The sequence below is a fragment of the Salvia hispanica genome, chromosome 1, assembly GCF_029641045.1.
Source record: "Salvia hispanica isolate PSC_SH4W2 chromosome 1, Shi_PSC_v1, whole genome shotgun sequence".
NCBI lineage: Eukaryota > Viridiplantae > Streptophyta > Magnoliopsida > Lamiales > Lamiaceae > Salvia > Salvia hispanica.
The window spans coordinates 55,373,921-55,388,411 of record NC_142692.1 but is presented as its reverse complement, the minus strand read 5'-3'; the positions used below and the strand labels follow the sequence as shown (position 1 = coordinate 55,388,411).

Sequence of the window (14,491 nt, the reverse complement as noted above, 5' to 3'; positions counted from 1 at the left end):
TTTATCTTTTTGATTTAATTGCTTTTAGTTGTTTGATTGCTTTTAATTTTACTTCCAAAAACCCAAAAACTTCTCTTGTTTCTCTAGATAGTATTTGATGCTTAGTACATAATAGCCAGTTGCAACTATATTCCCCGTGTTCGATATCCGGTACTGACCTTTAGCTATACTAGATCTACCCTGTATACTTGCAGATATTTTTAGTGCTAATAAAAAGTGCATCAGCATTATAAAAATGACATCGAACATCGCTTAATCATAAACAAGTTTAGAAAATGAAACTGAATTCTTTTTAAACTAAACTTTACCAATAAAACAAAACTCTAACATCAAAACAAACAATTAAGTGAGTATAAATAAATAGCTCCCACTACAACAACTGCCCAACTGGATTAAGATCTCTCCTTTAGAAGTTGTATTATTATCTAAGTCATTGTCCTTCTTTAGAAGAGGTCAATCCGACTTACAATGCATCTTCAATTTGCCTTTTAACCTAATTTATCTTGCCTTTCTTGCTTTCAGCAGGCATTGATGCCAATTCAGCTCTTCCCTCTTTCCATTGCTAGTCTTCTGTTCGATTGAACTAAGACATAGGAAAGATGTAGCTTTAACGAATTTGTCATCTATCATGTTATCTTCCTCTATTAGTAATAAAGTGAATATCTTGCCTTTATACTATCACTTCCTATTACATTTGACGAAGAACTGAGTGTAGAAACTATTTGAGTAACTGAATCAGAAGATTCCTCAAAATATTCTATCTCTCGTGGATATTCCAATAGAATCTGGACATCGTCCTTATTGGATATTCCTCTTTCATCAATATAAACCAAGACGTGTCTTACTACTTAAAAGAAAGTAGTTTGACCTTCTATCTTAAAGAACTTGTCAAGCACATGCATAAAATGCATTCTTGAACTTTCTTTATAGAATTTTGTCGAGGAAATAGAGGACATGAATTGGTGAATACAAACTTTAAGTTTTCAGCAATGAGAATCTTATCCATTTACATTTCCAGTCTACATAATTTTGGCCTTCGAGTTAGATTTCTTTAAGGTTCGCAGACATTATTAAGAATTTGGCTGAGAAGAAATAAAACTATTTATCACATACTATGCTTGATACATAATTGCAAACAACCACAAAACAATTTATGTATCTCGCAACTGCCAAAACCAAAATAAGTACGCCTCTAGGGAGGTCATACAAATTCGGATTCCAACAATTTCTTGGTCACAATACCGACAAATAGTCCAGAGACCACTAAGGTGGCATGGCCGCCAAATATTGCCTAAGCTTTTACCATAAATATTTGCATCTAGGAATTTCATTTCTGTTTTGATACTCCTTCTAGGGAAGGTCGTACGCCACTAACAAAATTCCATAGCTATCTCATAAATATGTTTAAACATACGAACTTCCAATTTCACAGGATTATGGCACCCACTAGGGTGGGTCGCGATAATATTAGAAACATGCTTCTAGTTTAAACAATTTACTATTAAGAAGTCTAATCTTATGAACTTGCTATTTCGTAGGATTATTGCTCCCACTAAGGTGGGTCGCGATAATATTAGAAACTGCTTCATATATAGACCAATTTATGGAGACCATATACAACGCACTATTGTAATTACCGCTTAGTTATTTTGAACATGATTTTTGCATAATAATCACATAAGCAGATAAGACAGATTAATCCACTTATAATAGATAATCACCAAATAAATAGATAAATCCATTTACTTCATGGTAATTATCACACTGGATAATTATTGAAATTATGTAATAAATCTAGGGAGATTTACTTAAATAAGTAATCCCTTATCTTATCCAAAATAGGAATTTCAGATTTGATAAGATCTTGGATAATGGTTATCCAAATTAATTAGGATTTATCTGGATAGAATAGAATCTATCTAAATCCTCTTAGGATTATTCTAGATTTTATAGGAATAAAATCAAATCCTAAATTTTAAGATAAAACTGAACTTGGATTATCATTATGTAAATCATACCAGGATATTTCAGGATGAAAACAAATTTCTCCAAATCCATAAGATGAAGATAAAACCCAATCATTCCAAGATTTAAAAATCTTAGATTATTTAGAATAAGAACCTAGAATATATCAAATCTATTAGAATTTATCTATATAAAATTAATTTTATCAAAATCCAATTAGATATGGATTATCTTGTATTATCTTTATCCATATTTATCTGGGATATTTACTAAATAGAAATAAATCTATTTATATCCATAAAAATAGGATAATCTAGAATTAATATTAATTAATTCAACTAGGATTTATCTAGATAGAACTAAATCTAAATCCAAAAGATAATTACAATATTGGATTAATAATTATCTAAATCTTCTAAGATATATTCTAGATAGATGTAAAACTTAATTATCTAATTCAACTAGGATATTTTCTAAATAGAATTAATTCTATAAATATCCACAAGAAAAAGATAAACATGGATTTTAACTATCTAAATCTACTAAGATATATATTCTAGATAGATATAAATCTATCAATATCTATAAGATATGGATAAACATAATTAAAATTTATCTTAGTCTATCTAGGATTTATTCACATAGAATTAAATCTATATAAATCCATAAGACAATAAAATTAATTATTATCCAAATTTATCTAGGATTTGCCTGGATATAATTAAATATATCTAAATCCATAAAATAAGGATAAGATCCAAACTTAATTAATTATTTATCTAGTCTATCTAGGATTTATTTATATAGAATTAATCTATATAAATCCATAAGACAAAAAAAAAAAAATTATTATCATCCGAATTTATCTAGGATTTATCTAGATAGAATTTAATCTATCCAAATCCATAAAATAAGGATGAATTCCAACTAATCCAAAATTTAAGATATGTCAAATCTTATTCTAAATTATATCTTGAAAAATATTCAAAATTAATTCCTAGGGATTGGGAAACCCTAACTAATTTTGAATGATTCTCCAAATTTAGTTCCTAGGGTTTAGGAAGCCCTAACTAATTATGAATGCTGCGTCGCTGCCCGAGCCTGGGAAACGCCACCAACGGGCTCCCACTCGAAATTCGCCGCTGAAGGAAGCTGATCGGACCTTCTCATCCGCCTGGGTCAGTTTGCGCAGCCCAAGTCGTGAGATCAGCCAACGAGAGGCTCCCGCTGCAGTCCGCAATGCTGTTCACGTCTGCAGCTGCTGTGTTGCTGTCCGATCGCCTTCGTCGCTGCTGCGTCGACGTTACTGTTTCGACGTCGTTGTCTCTGCAGCTGTCTGCGCTGCTATAGCGTCATAACCGTTGCTACTGCTGCGCCGTCGAGACAACCCAGCTTGGGCAGCCTTCTCTCCGGTCGCCGCTGCTGCCGCAACGGACTGCCGCTGCATCTCCTCACCGCCGGGAATCACCATTGCAACTCCCACGTCGCAAATAGATTCAGCCAATGCCAATTCCATTCTCACGTACAAACACGACGAATTGAATATCATCATGCGGTGCGAATTCCCCATGTTATCCACCGATTCACGTATTAGCAATTCATTAAAAACAGAAACATGCCACAAGTGAATCTAAACAATTCTTAATCATTACGCAATGATTAATAATGGTTCATAATTGGGGAAATAAATGGAAAGAGAAAAGAAAACATATTCTCACCAAATTTCGCAGCGCGATACATTCGCCGATCTTCGTCGTTCGATGTTCATTCAATTTAAAATAAACAACAAAAAAGCACAGTGAATAAAATCATGCATTCAAGCAATTCCAATAACATAAAATTAATCCACATAATCAGAGCCAAAAATTGGCCCTGATACCAATTATTGGGGATTGGTGTCCCTTGCACAGCGGAAGACATGCATAAACAAATAAATCATGCATCCAGATCTATTTGACTGATTATGAAATCAATTAACCACATGTTAAACAATCAATTGCATACAAGAACGCACATAAATCATGCTGAAGGAATTAAAACCCTAATTCATGATATTCTACAGTTTAGGATTACCGAACAGATTCTCCAAAGAATCGACGATTGCCTGCGCCTTCTCCACATGAAGATCTTCGTACTCAACCAGGAATCTTCTAATCTGTATCCCGAACTCAGAATCTGACCTTTGGGTGGGCAAAGCTTGTCAGAATCGAAAAGAGCTTGACTAAACAGAAGACAGAATTCCCAACAGAAGGGAAAGGAAAATTTCGTCTGCTCTGGAGAGAGGGAGCACGAAATTAATTATGAAAATTCGTTCAATTACTCTTCTATTTAGTCTCCTTTATATAGAGTTATGATGGGTCAGATTAGGGATCCATGGAGGTTGGATTTGGGCCAAACCTGTTGGACTTTACTAATTAAATTGAGCCCCAATTTAATACAAGTCCAAACGGAATATTATTATCATCCACTATAGTATAATAATATTGACTGCCCATCCAATCCCAAATTACGAGTAATCCGGGCTTTACCTCTTTAATTTATTATTTTCCGTGTTTAAGATATAAATATCCATTAATTAATTTAAGTCTGCTATGTGACTTTAATTAATTAATATATTTTTCCAAGAGTTGTCTAGTTCAAAATCTTTATTTATTATTCTGGAATAAATTCCAACCGGTCGGGTTTGTGAACAATAAAACCTTTTTCGAACACCTCTAGAGGATATTATCAAACTGCACTCACCCAGCACACGATTTATTGCAATAACAATACTAACACCTCTAGACATTGATCACCACTACCCAAGATATCAGGATTCATGGATTGCGAAAAATCCGCACCATTTGATAAATCAAAGTAGTGCATAATCAATATCGTATGCTCAATGTTATATCAACAATGATTAAGAAATAACAATCACCGAGACCTCGTCTTTCAGTAAATAGCAAGAAAGACTTGTCTCAACTGTTAGATCCTTCAGTGCTATACCACACCAGTGTCGTTTATTTCCTAAGGTAAGAAAACATGCGGACTGACACTGCAACCTTTCACGATAGGTAGCCAAAGCCTATCTAGATTGTGAAATTCTATTTCTCTTCTACAAAGAACCGACTGCGTCACCTTCTGTGAACATCGTTCACGACCAGTCTACTATGTAGAAGAATTAGACTTATTTGCTTCTTATACATTTAAATGTTTGAGAAACATCTTATAAATGCACAAGCAAACATCAATGCGATAAAATTACTTCTTCTCGCCTTGGGTTAAAAGTGAATTGTAGAAATTATTGTATACAAGCAATTCTATCCGTGCAACATGCTCGAAATATGCTTTTCAGTATACCAATCCTAACACTCCGTCCCCCAAATTTTGACACATTTTGACTCGACACAGGTTTTAAGAATGTACTGGAAAGTGAGTTGAAAAAGTTGGTGGGATGTGAGTCATACTTTTAAAGCATTACTTTTATAATAAAATGTGAGTAAGAATGAGTTAGTAGAATATGAGATCCACTACCAAAAATGGTAAAAGTAAAGTGTGTCAAATTGTCAGGGATGGACTGAAATGGTAAACTGCATCAAAATTTAGGGGACGGAGGTAGTAGTTCCTAGGTATATTTATATCTAGAGTCCTATAAATACCTATGTAAAATATATCTCAAAGAACAATTCAAAATCAATCAAAATGTAGCCTTCAAGAGTTCTTGAGTTTTATTTTCCGTATTTTACTTTTGAACAGAGTTAATCATGCTTTTACTCATGAAACACTAAATGGGATTTTTCATTTCCTCTTCCTGCTATCAAATTATCATAATTTATTTCCTTAACATGAATACGATTATAAACCGACAATTTTAATAATATAAAATTTAAATTAAAATGGCATTCTTGTAAATATTATCAAAACTCTCCTTTTATATATGTATAAATAGATGTTTTGATGTTCAAATTTAATTTTCAGAAACAGTTAGACTGGGTGATTCTATACATTTTAAGCTAGTTTAATATGTTCAACGTGTTGAGAAACAACTATAATAGTAACAAAATAAACAAAAGAAAGAGTAATGAAAGATGAACGGATTGAATAAATCTAAACATGCCAAAAAAACATAGCTAAACTACATTAAACAAAATTAGTTCACCTGCGCAAATTATTAGAAATGGGTCACTCACCCCTTAAAAGGGGAAAGGTTATCCATATTTTTATAGGTGAGCTAGGAACGTTATCAAGTCGATATGGGACAAGATATTAGAATTTTGGGCCACACTAGGGATCTGTGGAGGATTGGATTTGGCCACAGTTCAGGTTTTCACTAACTAAATTAAAAGTAATCTAATTCAAGCCCAAACTTAAATATTTCTTATCATCCACTAAAGATATAATATTGACTGTCCGTCCAAACCGAAATTAAAGATATAAATATTCATTAATTAATATAAGTCTGTCATCTAACTTTTATTAATTAATTTATTTTTTCAAGAGTGGTCTAGTTCAAAAACATTATATATTATTCACGTAATAAATTCCAACTGACTAGCTACCTGAATAATAAAACCTTTTTTCCAAACACTTCTTGAGGATATTATCAGACTGGTCTCTCCCAGCACACGATTTATTGTAATAACAATAGCACCACTTACACTTAATGATCACAACCTGATCTATCAGGATTCTTGGGTAACGAAATACCCTCACCATTTGATAGGTCAAATTAGTTTTCAATTAATATCGTATGCTCAATGTTATGTCAACCATAATTAAGAAATAACAATCACCGAGGCCTCTTCTTTCGGTAAATAGCCAAGAAAGACTTATCTGACTGTTTGATCATTTCAGTGCTATACCACACCGACGTCGTCCATTTCCTTAGGTAAGGAAACTTTCGGATTCTACTTTTATATACTCCCTGTCCCAAGTTACTTGAGTCGTATTCCATTTTGGACTGTCCCAAGTTAATAGAGTCAATTTTCTTTTTGGTTAAAAACAAAACATTTAACCACACCTACTTTATTCTTTTTTTTTTAATTATTTTATTTTCTCCTGTACTTTATTTTACTCTATTTAAACTCACTAAACATAACTTTCATAAATCTCATGTTGAAAAGAAACGCCTCAAGTAACGTGGGATGGAGGGAGTATTAGATTTATAATAAAATGTGAATAGGATAAAGTTAATGAAATGTAAGGCCATCACCCAGAGTAATAAAAAAAATGAATATTTATTGGTGGACGAACTAAAATGGCAAAATGAAACGTGTATTAGTGGACCGAGGGAGTATATTAATTGCTGCATTTGGAACTTAATAAATGGATATCTAGATGTCAGATCCAAAACTCATACAAAAAGTTTAGAGATGTTATTATATTGTTTTAGCAAGTAAATATAATTTGCAACAAGATAAAATGACTATAAGTACTTAATTATAAATCAATAGAAAAACATTGGAACTACTACCAGTTCCCAGATCAGATGCGCGCCATCTAGTTTTGATCATAGAAAAGTACTGAAGAAAAATATCAACTAATTAACCTAACCACTATACAGAGCATGATCTTCTAAACAAAGTGCAAAGAGCGCACCAAATAATAATGCTAATCTCAGATAACTACGAATCATATCAATCAAATTCTTAATAAAGAACACTATAGCAAGAACTTTGATAAAAGCACAAATCTTCGATAAAATAAAATCTCCCATTTCTTGTAAGAAAATACAGGACCAATAAGCATAGCACAGAACAAAAAACACATAACAATTTAATTTGTAGAAAGAATAATCTGCACATCTCAAATGTGTGGACAGGTTCATAGTTCATACAAAGAAATTCATGACTTTTAAAAGCCTATTCTCTCTAACTCAACCAGGTCCCAGTAACAACTTCCAAATCTACCCAAAAGATACTACATATATCAGCCAAAATGGAAATAAAGGGAGAATTGCAGCAAAAATCTGAACAGAAAAATCGAAACTGAAACAAGAGGAAAGTGTCGTCTTCAAGTCTATTGGGGCGATAGTAGGAACAGATTTGATGTATCTTAGCTCTGTCCTTTCATGTAATGGACTAGCGCATTTACCATTATTCCCTTCTAATATCTAAAACACGGGTCACACCTCATTATGAAGATGCAAAAATAATATATCATGTCCTTTATCCAACCAAAAATAGATGAATGAATGCTACTTTACATACTGGTAGAATGAATCTCATGCCTCGATTGCAATACAAGCCCTCTTCTTCGAGGATTGGAGCGAATCAAACAAAACACAGGTTTCATATCTGGCCACATTGTGAGTGTGTTCTGAGATTCACCAAAATCCCCATTTTCTCACTTAATCAAGAATTGATAAAATATTACCTGCCAAAACACTCTGAGTGTGTAATCCATAATGCCTCCCTCCGTCTTTTGTTTCATAATTTCCTGGTGCATGTCTGATGTCATTACTACTCCAAGATGTGGCAGTTCCTTATAAAATCACTAGTGTAGTTTACGTATTTTGTCCAGAATGGTCGGAGATGCTCAAATCCAATCTCCAACCAAGGTTTTGACTGGCCATTGTAGTGGATCACAGCTGCCTTTTTCACATTTTCGATATTCGTCTTGTTCTGATAGCCCAACCCAAGCATGTGCCAGGAAGGATCAATTGGATGAACATGACCCCTAAAAGCAATCAAAGCTGGGGGTAGAGTTCCAAGTTTCCATAGGGTGAGATTTGACTTCAGATTCTGCAATAGACACCACCCACATTAGAAGAGTATAATCCAGAAACTCATCACCTAATAGACAAATAGAAAATTTAAATTATTTTCATCTAAAATGCTGATAATAGCAAACTCATCACCCTATAGCAATACAGAAATTCAAAATGATTTTTCATCTAAAATGCTGATAATGAGTGCCCATCATAAGACAGTCACAGCACTCTACAAAATTAAAATCCTCGCATACACATAACTAGCTCCTTCTCTCAGGTGACATAAATGATTAACCTATTAACCATCTCCAGCAGACTCGGTGCATTTTATTTTATTTTATTTTAGTTTCTAATATTTATTCATTTTTTGCATATATTTAATCTAAATTTTTAAAATTTAAGATCAATATGTGAAATATATTAGACTGGTATCCTTCAATCATCAGCATCTGTCGTAGTTGTAACAAACAAGAGTGGATGACCTTAATTATGTTATTACCATTGGCTGCTGCCACAAAGCGCTTGTTTACCTCACCAAGTAGTCAGATTAAACTTCAGAAACAGTGATGAATAGATGCATGTTTATTTGCATCAATAATTACCTAAGAATGGTATTGTAGCGGAAAAAAGGCTCTGAATGGGGGTTGAAGGTGGATGGGCCACAAAAGGGGTGGGTAGGTAGAGTTCGAAGAGGATAAAATCAGAAGAATTTTACGTAATGGCATATGTATTAATATGATTACTGAGGCAAACACGCAGCCTGGAGATAATAAGATAATGGGAAATATGCTCATCAGGGCAACAATAAGGACTGCATGGAGCACCATAACAAGAACAAAGATACATGGATAAACAAACAACCCAATTTTATCTTCTTCGAAGATGGGAAGTGTCCAACCATAGGGAAGATAGATATGTATATACAAGAACATGGCTTCCATATGTGAGAGATTTAAGGTTTTATGCAGGTAATTACAAATATGGTGCCCTAGCAGCTAAAATAAAGACTTGGACCTTGCTTGCAAAAGAAATCCTCTTTGATTAATCACATTAAGCCGAAAAATAGATAATACGAGCAATGACTTAAACTGGATTGTAATTTTAGTGTACCTCTTTAAGCCAGGAGTGATAAGTATCTCTAATATTTGTCTTTCTCCATTGATGCAAGTCAAAAACATTCATTCCATATGCCCATGCACAATCATCCGGATTCAAGTTCGTTGCTATAAGTGGATGAGAAAAGTTGAAATAGTTCCTGACTCGTTTAGACATAACCCACTCATCTTCACCTTTACAAGTTTCAACAGCTCCGTTAACTTTTCCATCAAGGTCAATTTCCCAGAGAGGAGACAGATCATGTTGAATTACAACATCATCATCCAGGAAAACCACTTTATCAAGGTTTGGGAATAGCTGCAAAACATATAAAATATCATTCTATTTGTTAATTTAAAGATCTTTCAGAAAGAAAAGAAAATATTCTTCAGAAAGAGTGCTGAAACCAACTTTAAAATCTCATCCATAATATAAGGTATAAACTGCCAAAGTGAGAAAGGCTCATCTCTGACATCCCAGAAAAATGCATGATCATTTAGGCAAAACAAATGCCATTCTCCAACTATTTGACATGGCATCTACTAAAGCAATGGATCCCTTAAACTATCTCACTGGATGAAATAATTCTATTAATCAAGAACCTGAATGATCAAGATAAAGAGAACAATGACAGTACACTTTTCATCTTAATTCGATTAAAACATAAGCAGACGAAGATTATTTGAAATGAAATAGGCAACAAGTGAAGTAATGCCTATTTCAAAGCAAAGGAACAAGATTAACCGTCACAATTGTCTCAAACAGGATGAAGTTTTAACCTCACCTTGGGCCAATTCAGGGTGTTCCAGTTCTAATGTGTCACCCAGAATCACATATATTTAGACACATAAGATGATATGTGCTGACAATGAAAACATGTATAAGTATAAACCACACAATATGTACAATCTGTATGCTTAATAGCAAACAATTACCTCTGGGAGATATATACGGAGATGGTTAAGCAATGAGATATACTTTGGACTTCTAGCCTGTAATTTGGAGGCAAATGTTCGTGGGGTCGTATCACTAAGATTAGCTCCGGCAATGTGATTCCCATGATAATAATTCCTAATACCATAGTGATTTTCCACAGCTTCAAGAACTGGAACATTCTCTCGTGTTAGCCAATCAAAGTGATGCACACCTTTTACTTCAACTATAGCAGGAGGCAAAGGATGCAGGGCAAACCACGAATGCATGCCAGCATAGGTTTTCTTGTCAGTTATGACATGGAAAACTATCTTTTCAGGGTGAGCAGAAGTCTGCACAGCAGATGTGACAACAACTGCGGCAGCAAGAATGTTGTCTGTGGATAACACAAAGTGATGATAGGAGTTGTCAGAGAGCAAAGGAAGTAACTCAGGAGCAGGTAATTGCCTGCGTGCATGAGCATTGGAAGAATACTCATCAGTCAGCCTCAATGAAAGGCAATGTATGCTCTTGGGGATGGCGCTAGCTGCAAAATGTTTATTCATAAGCTCGGCAAATCTGGATTGCCTTATTTCTCTTTCAGATCTCTCCACCTGTAAGGAGAAAAGACAGTTTATTTATTTTAAACAAAGGTTTGAAACAAAATTCACTTGGAGAAAATCCAAAGAACTAAAGCTGATAGTGGAGCACAGAAACTATAACATCTCAAGAATAAAACACATGGTAAAAGTAGAACATGTAAAGTGGTTTAGGAACAAACTTCACCATATATCATTTGCTAACCACAAATAGTACTCCATGAAACTGTGAAAAAAATGAGACATGCAAATGCATACCATTCCTTTCAGAATCAGGGCAAAGTCCTTTGAACTATACTTGTTGTTTTTCATTTCAGAAAGGAGCTGATTATAAGTCTCTGGGATCTTCAAAGTGTCAGGGACTTTCTCAGAGTTTACTTGATTCAAAATCTTAACAAAGTCCTTCACCATCCTCTGTCATTATAACAATGACACAGCTTTAGCTTATTTTTTATGATTGATAATGGATACAAGCCATCATCTAGATAATTGCATGATAAAATAATCAAATGAATATACAAATTATAAGATAAGTTTACCCCAGAATCATTGGATCTACCGAGAAGCTTTGGTCCTAACCGACGTCCTAAACAATCTGAAAGAAATAGAAAAACAAATTTAGAGCACATATGCAGGCTTTTGGAGTAAAAATGAAAAACCACAGCTTCACATTAAAATGCCTAAATGAAATCAATGACATCTGTCCATAATCACAAACGGAAAAGCAAGAACAGTTTTGATGGAATTATCTACATGTTGGGCTGTATATAAATGACTTTAAGTAGGGTCAAGCGACATCCAATATGGGGCTAATCCATCATGATTCTTCTTAAGCATCAAGGGGGGTGTTTACTTTTCATGATTTATAAGATAGAGGATTGACTAATTTTATGCTAAATACTAGGATTTCCGATCCCACATTTTCAATGGGATAAGAATCAAGCAAAATTAGCTCAAGCAATAGGAGTTGTCATGGTGATGGGTATAGGGATAACCCAAAACTCCAATCCTTCAAATTAAACAAGGCACTACACTATACTATTGTTATCTATTTAGGCTAATCCTCAAAAAGTAAACATCCCCCTAGGGGCTACATGCTAGTAGGAAGTGTGAAGTTGAAGATCAGGTTGCTGAAAATTACCAAATTATCTCTAGATCAAATTTGTAGAGAAGCATAAAGGGGCTAATTGCAATAGTGGATGAAAAACATATTTTTAGTAGATTATGTTAATATTATCAAAATCTAATACAGAAAGAAAATGCTTTATACAAGCAGCCACAGCAAAACATAACTGAACAAGAACAGCATATAGATGCAGAATGCTTGAGCATCCACATGAATGCATTGACATGATAAATCTTGTTTTACACAACAATAATAAAGTACCTACCATAAAGAGGAGAATCATAATTCAGGTCTCACGTCAATGCACACAACTTTAGTAGCTAAAAACACATTGATACCATTGCATAAATATCTAAAGTAAACAAAATCAATAATTAAACCAAGGAGTAGGACAATCTCACAACGCACCAATTGAGGAACACTTGTTGACACCTTCAAGGGTGACAAGAGCAGTTAGAATGAACACAAATGGCAACAAAAACGCAAGAATTAGAATGCTGTGGAACAGCGTTCGGTACGAAATGTGGCGAGCTGCGACCTTGATCTTCATCAAATCTCCACTTCCATTTCCATTTCCTCCAGCGTTGCTAGACGATATCGTTATACTTCTCATGCTAGGTGAGAAGTGCAGCTGCATATTCCTGCACCGCCGGCCCTCTCCACCAGTAGCTTCCTATTCCCCCTTCTAACCTTCCAAAATTCAACCAATTGCCCCACACACAGCCACCAGCACCGCCGCCGATGCAATCAATCCTAATATTCTTCAAAGGAACAAGGTCCAAACAATTCTTCGAAATCAACAAAACGCTATCCACCATCAGATCCGCCACCGGGGCAATTCAGCGATCTCGATTTTCCTTCCAGCTGTGAACTCATCAACATTGAAATTATCCAACAAAATCCCGCCCAATCCCACTAGCCCTAGGGTTCCCGATTGCTTTCCCGATTTCCGTGTCTATAGATTAAGCAAATAAACGAATGAAATAAATGAATTGACGTAAATGTGAGCAATGCATAAACTAAATCATCACAGTAAAGCAAGTAATCAATTCCCGTCACATCTCCCTCCCTCTCTGTGTCTCTCTAGATTTTGCCGTTAATGGCTGATGATGGAGTCTCTCTCTCTGGATCGGAAGACTGAATGCAGAGAGAGAAACTATTGATGTTGTTCAATTTACGTTTTTCATAATTTTCTTTATTAAAACTAAAGTAGTTATAAATGTATCAGTAATTAGTTTATTATTAGTATGTTTTAAATCGTACTCATTCGGTCTCATTTTCCATTTTTCATACCTACTTTACTCTCTTTTACTTTCTTTCTCTCTTTATCTCTTTATCTTTTTCATTTTTCATTTTTCATTTTATTCTCTCTTTATTTAACTAACCTAACACAATTTTTCTTAATCTCCATGCCGAAAAGAAATGTCTCCATTACTATGAAACGGAGGAAGTAATATTTTTAGCGGTGGAAATCACCTAATACTCTTCCTACACCATCCCTTACTCCACCCTTCACAAACATAAATAATGGTCCACCATCATATTTTATGTTTGTGAGGGGTGAAATAGAGGATGGTGTAGGAAGAGTATTAGGTGATCTTCGCTATATTTTTTGTGGGACAAACTAGAAGAAAAAATGAAACATATTTTATAGAACAGATGGAGTAATAACAACTGAGGTGTTTTTTGTGCAATGCTATATGAGTCCTATACATTAAAAATACAAAATTAAAAAGAAAATAAAGATAAATATCTTAATAAAAGCACTATAAGCCCTTTTTCAGATTGATTTCGACATTTAGCTGTCAATGATATAAAATTGTTGCTAAAATATGAGAGTCCTATGCATAAAAAAAATACAAAATAAAAAGAAAATAAAAGTATATAGTAGCACTATTTCTCTATATTTTAATAAAAGGACTATCAACCTTTTTTAGATTGGGATTTCGACATTTAGCTGTCAATGATTAGTTTAATTTTTATAAATCAAAACAACAATTAGGAATTTTTTCGTGCAATACGAAAGGAAAAATGGAATAGAAAAATTAAAAGGAAATAAAGATACACTTTATCTTATATTATTAGTCCTTTTTAAGGACT

At 34.1% G+C, this 14,491-nt stretch overlaps 1 protein-coding gene across 2 annotated transcripts; it reads right to left on the bottom strand.

The window, feature by feature from the left end:
- Positions 1 to 7,701: 7,701 nt before the first annotated feature.
- Positions 7,702 to 13,578, bottom strand: LOC125222980 (putative galacturonosyltransferase 14). 2 transcript variants are annotated; one of them, XR_007176636.2, is made up of 7 exons: positions 12,800 to 13,578; positions 11,805 to 11,860; positions 11,524 to 11,679; positions 10,690 to 11,280; positions 9,770 to 10,072; positions 8,323 to 8,690; positions 7,702 to 8,243 (listed from the first exon to the last, which is right to left on the bottom strand). XR_007176636.2 is itself a non-coding variant. In XM_048125906.2 (6 exons), the coding sequence occupies exons 1-6, from the start codon at positions 13,026 to 13,028 to the stop codon at positions 8,409 to 8,411; spliced, it is 1,617 nt and encodes a 538-aa protein (XP_047981863.1). In that variant the 5' UTR covers positions 13,029 to 13,578; the 3' UTR covers positions 7,702 to 8,408. The 2 variants fall into 2 exon arrangements, 1 of the variants encoding a protein (XP_047981863.1); XM_048125906.2 differs by having other exon boundaries at positions 7,702 to 8,690.
- Positions 13,579 to 14,491: the final 913 nt, after the last annotated feature.

What these genes read in the sequence shown, in the direction of transcription:
- LOC125222980 (XM_048125906.2), bottom strand. Translation starts at nt 13,028, where the DNA reads ATGCAGCTGCACTTCTCACCTAGCATGAGAAGTATAACGATATCGTCT. An exon ending in CCCTGATTCTGAAAGGAATG is followed by an intron (nt 11,281 to 11,523) that starts GTATGCATTTGC and finishes TTCTCCTTACAG; the next exon opens with GTGGAGAGATCTGAAAGAGA. An exon ending in TCCGTATATATCTCCCAGAG is followed by an intron (nt 10,073 to 10,689) that starts GTAATTGTTTGC and finishes TATGTTTTGCAG; the next exon opens with CTATTCCCAAACCTTGATAA.